The following is a 19441-nucleotide window of genomic DNA, read 5'->3' as shown; positions in this document are numbered from 1 at the left end:
AATGATAATGACAGAAATGACCAGGTAGAACATGGTGTTTCAATATTTGTTTTTCTCTTCGAGACTCAGTCTGTGTAAAGCAAAGATCTCTGAAAATGAATGATCCCTAGGTTATTTTACAGTGGCTACAGGTTATATTTGTAGTGCAGATGTGGTGAGAATTTCCTTAAATGACTTTTGAATAATAGCAAACAAATCCTGAATATTTGTGTGTATTCAGATGGCACAAATGTGGTCTAAACAGAAAGTAATCCAGACCTGTGGGTGGGTTGACTGGCTTGCAGGTGCTTGGCAAATATGTAGTGAACGCCCTGCCTCTGCACTGTAGTGGATGGTACGAGCTGTGGTCATATAGCTTTAGGATTTCAGTGCTGCGATTGTGGATTGTAGTGTAAGCCGGCTTAAATCCAAGCTGGGACAGTGCCCACTTTATTATTCCCATTTGTTTGATTAAACTTTAATAATGATGCAAATGAGATTGATACTGTTTAATTTCTACAGCCAAAAGCTTCAGCCCTCTTCGTCCAATCTGCTGCTGAGTGCTAAGTCAGCATCTTTTTATTTATTTATTACAGTTTTACAAGGCTTCTTTGGATTCACTGGCCTACAAGAGAACTGGTTTAATGGAGGAATTAAAACAGCCTCAACTGCAGAGTTAATGTGATGACTCACATCAATCATCAAAATAGGAGGGCTTAGGTGACGGAAATCGTGATTGGGATTGGTCCAACCTGTGACTGGTGGAATGATGGGTGGGATTAAGACATATCACTTTTAAAAGGCATAAACCTTTGTGTGATTGAATTTTAGTGCTACTTTTGAATTGGGCACACCTTTTCACAGTTCTCGTTCTCTCTCTCTCTCTCTCTCTCTCTCTCTCTCTCTCTCTCTCTCTCTCTCTTTCTCACACACACACACACACACACACACACACACACACACACGCCTGCACAGTGTGGTGCTCATAATCATAGAATGAGGAAATAATGCTCCTGACCAGTCACATACTGGGACATTATATCAGCACTATGATGTGAGCGATGATTCACACATGTGTTTGCTTTGTATTGTTTGCACAACTTAGTAGTATGTAAAGCTGAGTTTTTGTTGTCACTGAATGCAAGTGCCTGAAAGGCCCCATTTTTCTTTTCTTTCACCTGTCAGCTCCCGCTTTTGTTCTTCACAGCTGCGAGTTTTGGTTCTGAAGCAGTCTTCATGCCTTCTGTAGTTAGCAAATCAAGTTCCCCTTTCTGCTGGGATTTGAATATTTTTTCTTTTTTCTTTCTTTTACCTTTTTTTGGTGTCTTTCACTCTGCTCAGCCAAACCCACTGGTTGCTAAGCAATGGCTGATGGCATTGCTAGCAGTCCAGAGGGAGAGGGTGCACAACTCCCCGGGAAGCAGTGGATCTTCCCAATCATTTGCCTGTCACCCTCCTCCCCCTCCCCCCTTTCCTTCCTTGCTCCCCACCTCCGTCCCTGCAGAACCCACCCATCACCCAGCCCTTTTCAGAGGTAATCTGAGGGTCCTTGGAGAGGGTGGAGCTTCCTCTAAGAGTCCACTTAGGCAGACAAAAAGGTCTGGAGTTGTATTCACTGGGCAGCATTGCCAACAAAGCCAAGCCTTGTGAATGGCGTCAGTCACTGTTTAGTGTGCTGTGATTAATACTGCTAGTGTGTAGGAGAGGGCAGAAAAGGTGAGATGGAGATAGAATCGGGGGAGAGTGTGTGTTGCGTGTTGTTGCCAGGGTTGGAAGACAGGGGATTGTTTTGAGACCTGAGAGAAGATTCTGCAACTGAAAACATAGTTGCCACACTTATTTAAGAACCTGATGGACTGCAGTAGAAGACATTTCCAGGAATACACCAGTCAGCAGCTGCCTGGTTATCTCTTAAACTCCATCGTGCTGCTTTTGAAGCTGGATTAGAACATGCTTTGCATAGTGGACATGCACTCCTGACCTTGTGCTATTCTGAGATCTCCTGCATGCTTGTGTCTGATGTAGGAGCTGGTGACATCACGTCCATCCTAGGTGACACACATGAGAGGTGCTGAAATATGGTCCAACTTAAATCTGTCTAAGAGGCTATGGAGATGGCCACATGGGGTCTTTGAGGGCCTAGACAGTGTACAGCTCTCTATCCTCCAGCAGGGTTGTGGTTTCAGTTTTGCTGAGTCAAGAGAAACTTAAACCCCGAGAGTTGTTGTGAATGTGTCGGGGAAAGGAGGAGGGGAGCGATACACAAAATGAGAGTAATCAAATCTAAAAATTGAGGCAAGAGTTGTTTAACAACACAATCTTTTAAAGGGAAATAGCGAGGATGAGGCTTTATTACCAAATCACCCTGGAGACTAACAGCTCTGTTGATGGCCATGATTGAATGAGAGAGGTTTAAAGTACTGCCCTATAATGGAATGTAAGCCCAGATTAAAGTAGTCTAGGTGAATGATGAGGCAGGCTGAGGTCATTGTGTAAGAGCCATTGCGATGTCTCGTCCCAAATGTGATTGTTCTGCTTGAGTTGGCGGCATTTAGGCAGCGTTATTGTAATTGCAGTTCATTTGCTCGAATGGGGTTGCAGTAATGACGAACCCTCATCTGAGATCTACAGGAAGATCCTCTGTACTGTCTCCCACGGTCTCATCACTGTCAAGGAAGCTGCCTTCCTCTGCATCAAAGAGCACCACTGTTTATTCTCTGATTAACATCAAAAATGAGTGGAGAGAAAAGACAGAGGTGGTGATCATAAGAGGAAATAAATGAACAGAGAACAAAGAATGAGGTGAGCTCTTGTCCAATAAAAATCGGCTTATAGGCCCTTGTGTGTGTGAGAGAGTGATAAGTGTTACTTGACCAGTGACGCGGGCTTGTCAACTCTTATGATATTTTAACAGCCAAGTCTGGATACTCTGTGGGTCGCGTTTCAGTAGCCATCAACTCCACAAGTTCAGGATTGAACAAATTCAACTTTGTACTCTGCATACTTCTTTTAAGTCCAAAGTGCTGATCTGTGATCACTCAAAAATAAAAGGATTCACAGCTGTTTTAAATTCTGGATACATACTGGTTAATGCCTTTCCATTTTCACTGTGTAAAAGTGAGAGAGAAAATGTCAGCGTCAGACAGTGCACATGGCTGATTTTGCTGTAAGACATGCAGAATGCAGCGGACATAATACCACTTTTCCCGGTTTTACCTCCGCTTTATTAAGTCCCAGCCAAGCATACCCCTGACATTTACCGAGCAGAAGAAGGCCTAAAGCCTTGATGCTTTTGGCGAGAGAAACAAAGACAAAAAGAGGATGAGAGATTACAACTGGAAGGGATAGAGGTTTAACGCTAACAGGTAGGCGGCAGTAAAGGATAAGAATCTTTCTTCATATGATTTTTCTTTCCAAATTTCCCCAGACCCATCTCGTCCGCTATCTCTCTGTTTCACTCACACACACACACACACACACACACACACACACACACACACACACACACACACACACACACACACAACTATCACTCGTTGGCGTTGTCCATGAGGGTGGAATTCAAACATTGAGGGGGTTGTTGTACACCTGCGATGGCAGTATAGTGGGTGTGTGTGTGGAGGTAGGGATGGGGGGAGGAGTGATATGATAAATTGAGCATGCTGACTATGAGGTAAAGCAAGCGGTCAGGGCCTTCACCTGTCTCCCACACCTGCACTCATAGAATACACACCTGTGCTAACCCTCCTGGGCCCCTAGACACAAATATAATCCCTGCTCTATTCTCCCACTGCCTCTGTTTGCCAACAGCTGATTGAGGGTTTTAAGCAGTCCAACTGACAGAAAATGTTGATGTAATTACTGTTATATAATCCCTGATGATTAGATGATAGTGAATGAACCCTTATTGATCAATGGCAAATACCCTGCTAGCGGTTACAATCCAAACTGCCTCTGTGTAGGACAGATTACTCCGTAGCAGTGTGGATGTGATGAGCATTCTTATCTCCACATAACTTGATTATCTTAAGAGCAGGCCAAAATGCAGATAGTAGAGGGTGCGGCGTAAGCCTGTGATGCCTTAGACTTTCTGGAAGAGACAGCATGTTTTCCTTATCAGTGTTTTTATGTTGCATGCTACACTGAAACGTTGTGTTTGGGGAAGCGTCTAATTACACTCTGTCCTGTTGCCCTGACTCTTCCCTCTGGTTGGCTGTCTCACAGCAACCTGCACATAGAAGGGAGAGATGTCAAGGTTGAATGACTCATAGAAGTACATACAACTATATAACTATATATACTCATGGGTTGAAGCCCACATACCCACTGTAAACACACAGAGAAGCATACAAACGCATACCGGCAGCCATGCACTGTGATTGCACCAAGCCTTTATTTTGCAAGAGCATTGAATGACACATTCTGTATTAATTCACATCGCTGTGTATTGATTATACCTGTTTATGGTATATTTCTAATCATCATCACACTCCTCCTTTTTTTTTTTTTTTTTGTGTTTCCAGTCAGTAACATACCTCTGTGTTCTTCATTGTCAAGAATTTGTGTGACAGTTGTACCTGAGCTGAGTGTCTCACCAGTGCCTTGAAGATGAGGTCAGGCCTGGTGATAAAAATGCATGAGCTGTCTCTCAGTGTGAGACGTGTGAAGATGGACAGCTAGAGCATGACACTCAAGCACACATCCGTCACACACAGCAGTAGTCCAGAGCAGCTGTAATGCTGCTCAGAATGGTGGAGCCAGTGAATAAGTGTCTTGTTCCACCATCTCCATCCCGGGCTCGGTCTATGGATCACCCAGCCATGACGGCTTGGTACCTTTTCTCCCATAACTAACTGGGGAATCTAACCCTATAGAAGTACACAGCCTCCAAACTATACACCATCACATACAAGTGTTTCAGTGTGGAAACTGTAGAAACCTGGAAGTCTTCTGAGAGGCCTGACCTCTTGTGAACAGAGTCTCCCTGCATGTCAGTGTGAGCATTTCAGCATTTACAGAGCTTTATAGCAGGCTCCCCTGCCCAACATGTGAGAATTGATATGTTAATATTGTTGGTGTTTAATACTGTATAATGCTATATTATTTTCCCTTATTTGGTTATAAGACATAGTGTTCCCTGGCAATGTATTTCTAAATATCCTTGTTGTGTAATCAATGTGTCTATGTGGTAATTTATCCCGTAATATGCTAAATTATGTTAACAGATCAGTAGGCCAAACAGCTTGATTTAACAGCATTCTCATTATACGACATTCGTAAGCTGATCACATTTATACATACATAATAATTGGATAAATAATAAGAATTGTAGTGTATTTCAGTGATGTGGGAATCTGCTCTTGTTGTCCCAGCTGCCAAAACACGGCACCACACTGCTTTGTAAATCGAGCCACCACGACCAGGCGTGAGTTGATTTACTGTATATAATGGCTCCTGGTGAGACTGGCTTTGTGGTTGAAGTCTCTGTGTGGAATGTGGCACGAGCCAAGTGTCACAACCATTGCGGCGGATAGGAAGAAAGCCTTAATCGCATCCTTGAACGTTTGAACCCTCCAGTTTCTCTTCGAGGATGGTGATGGTTTTTTCTGGGGAGCTGCTCGCAGGCATTTGTCATTTAGAGGCCCGGTAACACCCAGCCAGTAGTAGAATTATGAAATGTAGTGAGTGAATGTGTGTGAATGTGTTTGTGAGCACCATTAATAACCATCAAAGCCCATTGTTTTTTTGTGTTAGCTTGGATTTATGGTGCTGAGTAAATTGAATAAGTCCTTCATCCACTTACTGCGAGCACCCTTGACCTTGTCGACCTAAGCCAGACCAGATGAAGTGTCCTATGGAATAGAAATTTAATAAATCTCATCTCGACTTGGTATGCTGTACCTTAAAAAACACAAACAGTGAGCTATAAGGGCCATTTGATTACCTCGCTCCGCTCTCTTGAGTCCATCACTTGGAGGGTGTGTGGTTACAGCTCTTATTCCTCAGGCTCACACGTGGGGCTCAAGACCACTGGAGTTGCTGGAGGTGGTGACTGCCCTCATTGACATGCAGGGACATCGCAATGTGTTCACTACAGGTCAGCACCCGTGGCACACCTCCAATTATCCACTCATCTCTCAACACAGTGTATCATGAACACCTGAAGGCCTTCTCCTCCACCCTCCCCTCCCCTTCGCCTTCATTTCTAAAGCAATAAAGCACTTATTTATTTTGCCCTATTCAATCTGCAGGGGCAGCTCAGCAATGCAGGTAAAGAGATTACAATGCTTGAGGGAGAATCAATTGATGCCATTCATTTCATTGCACTTCCCTCAGTAGGAACTGTTTAGAGTAGCCAATGCCTGAAAGGAGAGAATTGGTAATGCGAAATTGTGCGCTCAGCTCACATGCACACCACACCACATAGACTGTTTGATTGGAGCAAGTGGACATTAACTTAAGTCAAGGGCTCCTCTACAGTTGTCGACGAAGAAGGGGAAACTATTAATCATTCAATTCACCTCTTTAATTTTTGCTACTTGTTCTTGGCTTTGAATCGCTGATTTTCCCCACACAAGCACACATCCTCAATATCAAGGCCACAGTGCAAAGCAGAGGCAGGCAAGAAAATGGCTGAGCACAGGCTGCTCAGAAGGATCTGCAGGAAAAGAGAGAGGGCTGAAGAAGGTGGGGTGGTGCAGCGAGCTACATGCTTGAGTGGCCCTGGCATCGGAAATCATTTAATCTGCATCATGCAGTTTAGTGTCCCTACCAGTGGCCTGACAGTCCCACAGAGCTGGTGCTATACTCTTTACACTAATCATCCCATAGAGAGCAAGCAGCACACTTATCATCACGTTGCACTTCACCATAAAGAGGTCTAAACTGTCCTTATGTCATCCTCCTTTCCCTCCTCTAGTCTCTTGTTTCAAGTCTCTCTTCTGAGACAGGCCATCTGCTGAAAAAAAAAAAGATAGCATCACCCTTGCTGTTCATGGCTACTGATAGCAGAATGAAGAGTGAGAATGGGAGTAGTTTAGAAAAAAAACAAAGTGGAAACTGCTTGAAATTCAAGCTATGTGAATCAGCCCTTTGCAGCAAAATCAGATATTCTGTTTCCCACAGTAATCTATTTATATATTCCATCTGCATGGGGGAGAGAGGGCAAATACACAGATGCAGAGTCAATACGACCCCACCACACCACTGCCCGAAATACACTCAGAGTGGAATTCTATCTGATATTTGTTGGAGGCAAGCATGGATGCAGTGAGATGTTGAGATCAGCTCCTAGAATTACCCCTGTGTTTGCTTTCAGAGTATAGATCTTAGCAGGAGAAAGGAGGGATGGGGGAGGTGGAGGGGGGCAATAGAGTAGCAGAGCACTGAGGTGGAACAGAGCCCATCATGGGAGCTTGCTATCTAGCTAGCTCAAACTCCCTCTCTCTCTCTCTCTCTCTCTCTCTCTCTCTCTCTCTCTCTCTCTCTCTCTCTCTCTCTCTCTCTTGCAACAGAAGATGAAGGGAAAGAATCTGCTCTGCACCTGCGAACACTCTTCATTTCACTTTCTCTGTCTTCACTCTGAGGATTCGGCTGTATATTCCAGGGTGTATCAAGTGGCTGGCTGTATGCAGTGGGTTGGGGGTAGACTGGCAATACAGCAGGTTGTCTTTAGTGACACCTCAGCCGTATGTCTGGTATTGGGGTGTAGTGGAGCTCATGTGCTGTGACGCCACTGACAGCCCGCAGTAAAGAAGATGAATCTTGGGTGCAGAACGGGCTGCTTGCAATTGTCACGGCAGGCCAGTGCAGAGGCGAGGACGGCCAGTAACATCATTCTATCGCCACCCCTAGTTTCCCCCTGCTGCTCTCTCACATTTCCCTTTTGATGACATGACGGATATGACTCTGTCACCCTCACAGCGAGGGTAGGATGTAACGGGACAGGGAGCAAGTGAAGGAGACAGAAAGATATTGGGGAGGGAGAAGCAGAGATATATATAGGGAAGGAGATGGAGTGGGAGGTTGAGGAGAAGTGGGAGGCAGGGGGAGAATATATTTCAGAATGGACAACATGGAACTAATGCATAATTTATTCCTTCTGAAATTTCTTTGAGGTTTTTGTTTTTTTGAGGGGGTTTTTAAGTTTTTTTGTTTGTTGTTGTTTTATTGTTTTTTTTTCGTACAATTTTATTTTTACTCAGCTCGCCGAGTTTCCGCACTTGTTGTATGAAATGACTCTTCCATGTCAGTATCCACATTACACTGTTACCACGTCATGGCTTGGACCTTGGTTTTCATGTTTGATGTTTTATGGAGCCTCAGCGACTGGAACTTTTTGCCTTGGTCTGAGGTTGCCGTTGGTTACCTGTGATCAGCGCACATGTCTGTTGGCAGAATAACTAATATCTCTTTGGGGAACCCTTCCTTTTATGCTCTGGCTGAGACTGGTGTGGGTATTGATTTGGTTGGTGGGCTAGAATTTCTCCTGGGAGCTAATAAAAATAATTACAAAAAGATCATCAAAGGCCTGACCTTCTGTTGCACACATGAATAAATATGTGACAAAGATAATAGAAAAGACTCCTTCTATGTGTGTGGTCAGTGGAATATAAGGGGGGAACAAGCTATTATTATTATTAGTTAAAGTGGTGTTTTTACCCAGGAACAAACTCAGCATATTTTTGTTTAACTTTTCTTTGTTTAATCTGTTAAACTTTAAATGCCTTTAGTTAATGATAAATTTGAAGTGTAATATGTTATTTGGAAGATAGAAAAAAACAATACGGAGTGTGTTCTTCGATTGCAGCATTGCAAAAATTGCATGTGATTTTAGTGAAGCTGACATAAGTAGACTGCAAGAAAAGGCAGAAAAGAATCAGCTTCTGGTTCAGTAATCCCTCTCTGATTTCATTCTCTGTCTGTGTGCTTGTTTGTTTGTTCTCTGGTTCCTGCTTTCGTCCAGGAGTGGATGACTGCACAGCAGTGGTGAAAAGTAATGGTGGTGTTATTGCAGACAGGGGGAAACACAGCATTTTGATTGGAGCGTGTGCCCTGAGACCCAGTGAAGTGCACTCGCCTCAGCTCGGAGAGCACTTGATTGCACAGCACCAATGATCGCATTAAAAGGGCAACAGAAAGCCCATTTACCGTAAAGAGAGTGAGAAAGGGGGCCCAATAGGAAGCTGAAAATTGACTTTCACTTCTGTTAGGAGCTTCGTCTGATGGTTGGGCAGAGGGGATATACATGAGGTTTTTTTGTTTGATCTTCTTGGGTAGCATCTCTAGGACACAAGGCAAAATAAAAATCACACACAAACATATGAAGGTAACAACATTTTAGTTTTTTTGAAAGTGAAGCTTGCTCAGCAACACGGACGTTTACATGTTGAGGTTATCCATTATTGTGATTGATGTACCTCTTTTAAAACATATTCCATGGCATATGGATGTGCTTTTAACCTTTTCTACCGCTACACCTGACTACCTCCACTCAGGAAGGACACTGACCAGTCACGTATGGCCTTCTGTGCACCCGGCTCAGCTTTTTCTGGCAGTGAAAGGACAATTGTAGAGGCATCTGCTGTGTTCATTTCCACCGGAAAGAGGAGAGCAGATGGAGACTCAAGGTTTAAGTGATTAGAAGGCAGTAGATTGGAATACAAATTGGATTTAAAGAAATTAGACTGATATAAATCGAATGGAGTCACCGCAGTTTAGTGCTGTGCATGCGCATCGGCCTTAGTGGAAAGCCACCGCAGGGCCTGTGGATTATGTGGGAAGCAGATGCTCCAATGAGATAAGAATAAATGTGTGTTTGACACTCCATCTGAGGGAGATGGGGTCTCCATGTCCGTCCTTTATCTTGCCCTCCATTTATCAATGTCACAGTGTTAATTACTGCTTCATTTATTTAGTCACTTACTGCCAGAATACAAACTTGCCCCTCTGCCCCTGCTCTGACAGGGAAACTGACTGCTTGCTAGATTACCTAGCACTGGGGAAAGAAGTTGGGTTAAAAAACTGCCAGCAGTATACTGTGGGATTTTGTTCCACCACCAATAGTACATCTTCAGTTTCCCACATAATGCCAATGAGATTAGATCATGCTCTTTGGGAGCAGGATATCACCCCACCCTCTACTACAAACCCCTGTCTGTGCCCCCACTTAGAGCAAGACACTAGGCCTGATCACTAATCAATGACAGGGAAATGGAGGGAATTAGCCCAAATTAGGAAGAAGAGAGAACAGACTACCTCCTGTTCAGGGGTCAATATGCCACTATCTGATGCCTGATCCCTGTTCAGACAAATAGTGGACTAGTACACATTTACAGTGTATTTGCATATATGTGTGTGTAGAGTGTCAGAGTCTTTGAAGTGTTTTTTGTGCTGATCAGTGGGTTTCTAACTGCGCCTGTCCTTTTTGCCGGGAGGCTCCTGGACAGGAAAGACCAGGGTACAGCGTGTCCTGGTTTCCCCAGGGAGATTCAAGTATAAGGGGTAGTGGAACATGTGCAAACCCAGGCAAACAAAGAGCTGGAACCACCACTGTTTTGCCTCCATCCCATGTTGAAATAAGTCCTTACATAAGCACAATGCCGTATGTGGTACACTGCTCTTCTGTGCAGCAGGCATCGTCCTATTACCCCACTGCACTGCCCCGGGGAAGGGCACAGTCATCAACTCAGCTCAATCACATGCACACCTGCAAAGACTAATTTTAAGACAAAGAGCCCGGCACTCTACTTGATACAACACTGACTGGTTAGCATTTGGCTGCCAGCTGAATCAGAGTTATTGATGGGGTATTGAATGTGGTTCAAAAGAAAGAGGATAAAGAAAGGGCTGTTGGAAAACTTTGCCTTATTCCCCATTCCCTTTACTGTGTCTTTGATTGCTTGATGCTGGATCAAACTCTTTGATTGTTGCATGGTTCCCAGGGCCTCTATGATGTAAATGTGTGTGTGTGGCCTACAGCATCTTATCTCTGTGGTTAAGACCTGGTCACAGACACACAGAGCCCTCTGACTTGGGGAGCATTATCTTAGCTGCCAGACTCCCAGAGCTCACCCACTGCAATCCCTAATAAAAAAGGAGTGGGCCAAGGTTTTCAGCCACAGAGGATTACATTTTGACATTAGTCTGGACCCCGGCATTCATATTCACATCACATTTATACTTCTGCAACAGTGGATCAGCCATTTTAATTGTTTGCACCCCTCTGAAAGCAAAATATATAATTTGGGTGTGTATAGTTCAGATGTAAGCTGACTGTATGCCTCCATTCACTCTTCACCCATGGGTCCAATTACCCACAAGCCCTTGCATATAGGATTGAGAAGAGCAGATGGCTGCTATTTGACTGGCCTGAAATGGTGATTAAAGGGTCCACTACATGTTTTTTAGATGCGTCTAACCCAAGACAAGCTTTGGTAACTATTAGTTAGAGTCAGCCATCCATTTTCCACTGCTCATCCAGGTCTGGGTAGCGGTGGCAGCAAGCTAAGGAAAATAGCTCAAGGGTTTTTCTCCCTAGCAGTGTTGATTCTGGCACCTGATTTTGAATTAATAAAAGTTTTATTTACAATTTAGAGTGCTGGCAGTTTTGTGATTTCTATCAGCTGTTTTGTTCCTGCATTTGCATTGTTTCATTTTTATTGGGATTGTAACTATACAGTATGATGTTAGTCCATCAAGATGAAGTACAAGATGTTGCTTAGTAGTTGCATCAGTAAAACTTGTGGTAGTACTACTGGTAGTAGTACCTCGTAGTCTTCATAGTGTTTTAGTTTTTTCTTTACAAATGTTATTATGTATTTAGTTATTTTGTATTTTATTGCTATGTAGTTGTAGGAAAAAAGGAGAGAAAAAGAACTGCACCTGAGCCACATCCTGTAGCTCCTTCTGTTGTATCCCGAGGCCTTCTCAGGCTAGATTGAATATCTAATCTGTTACTTTTAGTTGTCTTTATTAATTAAACCCCTACTTATTTAATATTTTCCCAATATTGTACATGGCTATTATGGCCGTATACGAGGCATTTGACTTGAGAAGGCTTGTTATATAAAAATATCAAACTGAAACAATACTAAAAGCCTTTATGCTGTCTTCTGTGATTAATTGCGTCTCTTCTTTCTCCTTCAGGATCCCGTCTGCGCCAGGAGGACTCCCCACCCCGGATTGTGGAGCACCCCTCTGACCTGATTGTCTCCAAAGGGGAGCCTGCCACTCTCAACTGTAAAGCAGAGGGGCGGCCCACCCCGACAGTGGAGTGGTACAAGGATGGAGAGCGGGTGGAAACGGACAAAGATGACCCACGTTCGCACCGCATGCTGCTGCCCAGCGGCTCACTTTTCTTCCTTCGCATCGTTCATGGACGACGGAGCAAACCAGATGAGGGAGCCTATGTCTGCGTGGCCCGGAACTACCTGGGAGAAGCTGTCAGCCGCAACGCATCTTTGGAAGTAGCATGTGAGTCAGGACTCTGTGTCCTCTTTCTTCTTAATTTCTCCTTTTTGCTGCATTGCACAAATGATTTTGCTCATAGTCATTTGGCTGGATGGAAAAAAAATCTTTCCTGCTGCTTCCAGATGAAGGAAAGACTGGATTTACATTCAGAACACGAGAAATGAGAGATAATATTTGAACATTTCCTGTCAACAACAACTATACAATCTTGTTTTTCCCATTTATACATAATGGAAAATTGCATGGTATTTACTGTAGGGAATAACAGTAAACAAATCAGCGTTTAATTTGAGGCAACTGTAATTACACTATTTTAAGAGTTGATTTCATCTTGCTTTCGGTGTTCTCTGTTTGCAAACACTGTAATGATTTCCTGTAGGTCTAAAAGGGACATTTAAGCTCCAATATGGTCTCATTATGTGTGTCATTGTTTGGTGGGATAATGAGTTGTACAGAATGAGTCTTTCAACCACGGATTTAAGATTAATTTCATATATTTTTACTTCAAGGGGGTTCTATTGAAGTTGTCTGCAGTCCTTTAAGTTGAACGTTAAGCTACTGTCAAACTATATGAGAGGGACATGATGGCATTGCAGACATGGGTCTCTCACAGGTGGGTGGGGGTTGAACGTCAGGCACAGATCAAAGTCCTGATGGACATTTGACACAGGCTGCCTGGACTGTGCTGTTGAACACTGACAGGCAGAACCTGAGCTGTGGATGAAATTACCTTTGAAGATGAGCCTCCCCTCCAGCAGGCTCATGCTGGGCTTCCTATGGAGTGTCCCCCAGGCACGTCAACTACCCATAGGGTGGAACGTCAAGTTTCCACGTCCTTATGTTGTTCTCACTCGTGGTAATTTTAGGAACATAGTGCTACGTTGATGAGACATGACACCACTATGTGTTTCAGTCGTATTCACAGATTTCTTTTGGTTGCTTCATTTTATTTGTGTGATTTGGCATGGAGAGGAGACTTCAGAAGAGCATTTACTTAAGGCGTTGCAGAGTTAGCTGTAATTAACTAGCAATTTGGCAAAATGCTATGCTCTCAGTCTCCTTAGTGAATGTAAATCAAGCAAACCTTTTTGCAAATTAATTGTTTGAAAATGTTTTGAAGAAGAGATAGCAGCGATACTATTTTCCACGTAATAACAAGCACCTGTAACCGTATTTCTAAGGTGATTAAAATGATCAGTGGTAATAGGAGAGTAGTTGGTTTGTGATCCTTGGGAAATGGCCTGTGTGGTGGAGAGGAGGGGGTTGGTCTCCGCCTCTGATCCAGTCCCCTGCTTTCCCGAGGGCCTTCCAGCAGCCCCCAGGTGCTAACTGCGTGACAGCAGCTTGATCTATTGATTGCTGTAAGAGGGCTCTCCCAGTCTAAATGAAAATTCATGAAAAATTGATGAAGTCTCCAGATTATTTTATTTTTCCCTTCTCATACTGTTTTATTTTCATTTTTTTTCTCCCTTTCTCTCATGTAATATGGGTTGAGCAGCAGAGGGGGGGGGGGTTGAATAGAGGCACTGACTGCTTGAATGGCTTAAAGGTTGAGGGGTGAGAGGTCGGGAAGCCAGGAGACGAAGGGATAAGGAAGAGCTAGGAAGGTGAGGAAATAATAACACACATATGAGGGGTATTACCAGTGATGGGTTTGGGTTTGAGAGAGAGAGGTTCAGGCCAAAGCCTTGGGGCTACTGTCTGGGTAAACAAGGATACAGAACTATGTCTAACAGTACAGAACCATTTTGACAAAACACCATCATCATCAGGCAACACACAAAAACAAAAACACATTGTAGTGCATAACTTGTTGCATTGGGCTAAGTATATGGCCAGTTTATATGCAGCAAGATGTCGGTATAAACAACCGTGTGGCCTCTTGGCATTTAATAAACCTTCTGGTTCATTTTTCATCTCCTACCTGTGTTCCGCAGCAGTACGCCCAACCAGGACCCTATCTGGGAATAGACGAAATAAGTTGTTGCCTAGTGTGCCCTTGCCATTAATTAAAATGACTCCCCATCTACATTTAATGGTAAAAAGGGTCTTCAGATCTTCCAATTCCATTTATAGGTAAATCGTCAATGGCACTACATTACCTGACACAATTTTGGCCTGACCTGACCTGACCTGACCTGACCCGACCTAAGACAGTCATACTTTGACAATGACAGCAGAGTGGGTCTGACCGAGATGGAGTGTGGGTGTAGGAAATGGTTGTTCTGGTTGGTCAAGTGCAGTTCAACAGGGGCAGTTACTTGATTAGGATGTGACAGCACAAGTGAAGTTTTATTAAAGTAGAATATTGTTGATATAAATTATTTGATTATGAACGGATCAAAGCCTTCTGAGGCACTTCAGAGACAATGGAGAGGAGGGGGAAGCAATAATATGCAGGTAGAGTATTATATTAAGACAGTAATGACTTGGAGCAACTTTAATGACAAGTAAGGAATATTGAGTAGGAGTGTCCCAAAGCTAATATTCAGGATTGGTGTCTGAACCAATCAAGTGTCTGGCCCAGGGCTCCAGAATGGACAGAATCAGTGCAGCTTTCTTCTAATGTAATTCCATTGTTGTTTTGCTGTGGTGCTTTTTTCCTTTGAGTACACCCTCATTTTCCCTCTCTCTTACTCTATCTCTCTTAAATATACACTAGTATTAGTCTGTGTTTTAAATGAAGTTACACAATACAATAATCATGTTCACAAAAATAATGATCAATTATATAAAATTTCATCAGAGACATATAAAAATATGCCCATTTGCAGCGTATTTTCTCTGTGTATTTCTCTTATTCTTAAATAAAAAATATCCCAAAGAGGAGGGAGTTTTGTGGGGTTCATGCCCAGTTTGTTTTGGGCCCTGGGCCGTCTTGGCTTTCTCTTTCAGCGAGGTCTTCTGGGGAGCAGAAGGGGGTGGGGTGCTTAATCCCGCTGCATTGGCTTACTGCAGTGATTAGCTTTATCAGGTCCTGACATCCGTCTAGTGATTGTAAAGCCAAAGCTAATCGCACAAGGAAAAGGAGCATTTAAATCTATATCCATGTTGAACTAGGTTTGTGTTTATGATATGCCTTGCACCCCGTCTTCTACCTCCCCTCCCTCCCTCTCTCCCTCCCTCATATTGAACGCACCTTTGCCCCCCTTCCCTTTACGAGTGGTTGAGCAGGACCCTGGTGAGATAATTGAATTGCAGCTCTAAAACAGATTGAACTCAGTGTCCACTGAGCAGAGTAGCGCTGCTGCATGCTGGACATCAAGCTGGGCAGCACTCACCACTCTCTGTTAGAGGAGGAAAGGTGGAGTGGAGAGGAAGATGGGGAAGAGGCCTCTCAGAGGTGCCTCTGCATTATTAATGTGGGCCAGATTGGGGGGACTTGTGCGGTTACTGGGCTCAGTCTTTTAAACATGTCTCCTTTAAGTGTTGAATGTTGAGCACACATTATTTACAAATGGATGAACAAGCGCATGAACTGCCTAATTTTATCTAAGCATGTGCAGAGTGTGAGGATAATGCTTAGACATCACTTTTCTACATTTGGAAAGAGATTTCATTATAGCTGTTGTTCTAGCTGTCCTGTACTTCAGAAGATAGAGAACTTGTTAACATGTTGCCTAGAGGGTGAGCAGTCTGCTTTGTAATCTTATTCCTCCTCCCATGCTCTCCAAAACTGACTGCAGGCCAGCTCCATGGGATGGGATATGCGGCATATACGATGTGCCCCCTTTTCTCTTTTCAGAATAAACTAGGTCAATGAGCAGGTTCATAAATCATTGTGAAGCCTGTGTCAGAAATGCTAGCTGCAGCCACTGCTGAATAAATTGCTAGCACTGCGGATATCTGTGTATATGTAAGTGTGACAAGGCACACCTGGGGCGATAGGATCCCAAGGAAAAAGTTAATTAGCCCCATCTTTTTAGCTGGACGTGTAGCACACACGTAGTGTTCCAGATACAAGCATGTAAGGTGAACAGTTGCACTTTTAATTGAGTGTCGAATGTTACTCAGACCCTCTGACGTGAATGTGGTTGTGTGTGTATTAAATGCGTGTTATCGTCTCAGGGGAGAGGCATCGCAAAGGAATAAAGACACAGGATCTTGAGGTGTAGATCTGTATCCTTTGCTGCTTTGTTCAGTTTGTAACCTTTAAAAATGCAAATGACACAGAAATGAAACAGATGTCTTGGGTTGGTTCTAAATGCCGCTTGGAATGGGATCGGATGACTTTTAAAAAGGTCCTTTGATATTATCTAATGTACCACTTCTGCAATTAAGTGAATCGTTAGGTAGCATTTGGTGCTCGTACAACAAGGTAATTAGCAGGAAAATAGAGTTGGGAGAGGTGTGAGTGGCGAAGAGAGGAGGAGGGTACCAAGCTGTTCCTGTTGTGTCCAGCATGAAGGGAAGCTAATAAAGGGACAGGCCAGGAGGAGCAGGCCAGGTGGGGAGTCAGGCTGAGCTGCACTGCCGAGGCTTTCACAAGCTCATCTGGACTCATTATTCCATTTTAGAAATGAGAAAATGAAGTGACAAGTGCACACAAACAACCAACAGACAGACGCTCACAGAAAAGTGTACACAAACACCTGCCCTTATGCTCATATAAACCCTGGTAGGCTGAGGTATAATCTGCGCTGAAGTCCTTGAGAAATAATGAAGGGTAATGAAGGAAGCAGCAACAATGCAACCATTACTCCACATTAATGATGTATGCTGTAGTTAGGAAATAAAACACAGGCTCAAAAAACTGAGCACGGTTTAATTTGTTTTTAGATATGTTATACTCTTGTGGTACATCTCAGTGTGTCTGTGTCTTTATGTGGCGGGATGTGCAGAGCACAGAGATGAAGGTCAGTATGAAATAATTACGACTTGTTTTGACGCTTTTCATTAAGTTGCTATGTGTGAGGGGCCGCTTGCATTTTCCATTTTTCTAATGGAAATGGTTATATCCTCAGTTTTAACAACTATCCCATATGGTTATGTTATAGCCACCAGTTTGAATTATATCAACTTTGTTTGGCATGACAGACGGGTCTAAATACTACAATACTCATGAGGCTTGACCGCTGTTGCCATGGAGAAGAGGGCAATCAGAGGATGAATCAAAGCGTTAGTGAATGAAAATGCTTTTTCGTTACAGCTGAGAACAAATCATGGAGCTATATTGTTAAACTTCTCTTATAATTCTGCTCTATACTTAACAAAGTACCACCTCTTTAGATTTTGATATCAAGAGAAAGTAATCAAACGAATGACTGTTGTTTAATTACCTAGCCCTCTTGATATTTTCGGCCGAAGGTGGCCAAGTTCAGTGCAGAAAGAAGTAGTCATATGACAGAGGAAAAGCAAAAAGTATAGATGCAGAAAAGGTGAGTGTTGTCCTGTGATAAGAGAGATGGTGAGAGAGTGCAAGGGTGTGAGAAAAATCTCCCCCTGATAAACTGCGAGGAGGAAAAATCCCTGATTAAATGTGTCAGCTCTGTGTCCGTGCTGCTGGAGTTTGCTGACCTCTGTAAAAAGGTGTTGTTATCTATTGGGATTTACTTTGCCCAATTTCCACACACACACAAAAACATGCACGCACACAGTTATCACCAGGCGCATACAGCAGCACGCAGATTGCTCTCTCATTTATCAGCTGCAGATGGCCACAGTAAATGAGGAGTTACCGCTACAACCCAACTCTTGTGCAATGCATGGAAAAGAGACTGGCCTGCAGAAATGGAGCAGAAATTTGGAAAACTCACACAGGGAGATAAATCATAGGAATACACCGCAGTCACTACCAGCACTCTGACCTTTCACTGTCACACACACAAACTAGCACATTCACACGCACATGATATGTCCTGAGACTGCACTTTTACAATCCTCAGCGGGCCTTGTGTCCCAGCTCTGACCTCCCCAACTCCACCATGGGAAATAGACTGTCTGTGTTACCTTCTTACCTAAGGAGGGTAGTGCTGAAGATGGGAAATATAGCGCACATCGACCATGGCACTCTATGACTGAATAATGACAGCAATAATGGAGTAGTGCAGCAAGAGATGGATGGCAAAGATGGAAAGTGTGGTGAGAAGGTGCAAGAAGCTGACAAAGAGATGGAGCACTTAATGAGATCCAAGTTTGGGATGACCTTTGACCATCTTTCTCAGCCCTTTATCATTCTGCTTTCTCTCCCTTTTTCTCACTCTCCACCTCTCTACTTTCACCATTGTGTCACCTTCGAGTGTATAAACTGGATTAAACAAGTGTGTGGCGCTCCGTCATGGATGCCACGGCCCGTCAGCAGAGGAGTGAGCCGTCAAGCAAAGAATGCTGAGCCGGGAGCTTCTCACGCCCATTAGTGCCCGGCAAGATGAAGCACCCGTCGCACCGGGTTTTGTTGTGTTTCTTTTATACACCCTACTCTCGCTCCTTCACTCTCTCCCTCGTTCTCTCTTTATAGTGACACTGTTATTGATGGCCTCTCCACTCTGACAATGCAGGGCTATAGCTTTGTCTCTCCTGCCTGCCTGTGTTTTGCCTCCTCTCTACTCGTTCCCCTTGCTCCCCCCCCCACGTGTCTCATCACCCATGTTTCACACTGTGGGTGCTCACTCTGCAGTGACTGAAAAATAAATCTTTGCATTAACATCGGGTCCCTAAATTGTACACGCTTGGCAGCACTGCTGTAAAAAGTAAGCACCTACAGACAAACACGTTCAATAAAATAAACTTACCCTGCCTTGCCGCTTCTTTTACTCTCAGTTTTGTATGTTGACTGTGCTGTAAATTATTGAAATCTGTCTGCAGGCTGATTATTGATCAGCCTTAAAACACAGAGAGGCTCAGAAGCTCCTGCTTTCATGGGTGGATTGCACTTTGATTTCTGGTTTAATATCGACTTATGGTTGTAATTTATTCTAGCCCTGTGTAGCTTGCAGTTTTTAGTAAGTAGATTTATTTTGATGATCGTCAAAATATCTTCCAGAATATACTA

At 43.6% G+C, this 19441-nt stretch overlaps 1 protein-coding gene across 14 annotated transcripts in view; it reads left to right on the top strand.

Annotated features, from left to right (window-relative positions):
• Positions 1-19441, top strand: part of robo2 (roundabout, axon guidance receptor, homolog 2 (Drosophila)) — a 260511-nt gene that overhangs the window by 103132 nt on the left and 137938 nt on the right. For all 14 annotated transcript variants that reach the window (XM_051397364.1, XM_051397361.1, XM_051397359.1 and 11 more), the window contains exon 2: positions 12127-12453. In XM_051397364.1, coding sequence (XP_051253324.1) covers positions 12127-12453 — 327 coding nt within the window. The remainder of the gene's footprint in view (positions 1-12126; positions 12454-19441) is intronic.

Source organism: Dicentrarchus labrax, unplaced genomic scaffold (assembly GCF_905237075.1).
Source record: "Dicentrarchus labrax unplaced genomic scaffold, dlabrax2021, whole genome shotgun sequence".
NCBI classification, from domain to species: Eukaryota; Metazoa; Chordata; class Actinopteri; family Moronidae; genus Dicentrarchus; species Dicentrarchus labrax.
The sequence above is the reverse complement of the archived record's forward strand: the minus strand, read 5'-3'. Positions and strand labels throughout refer to the sequence as shown.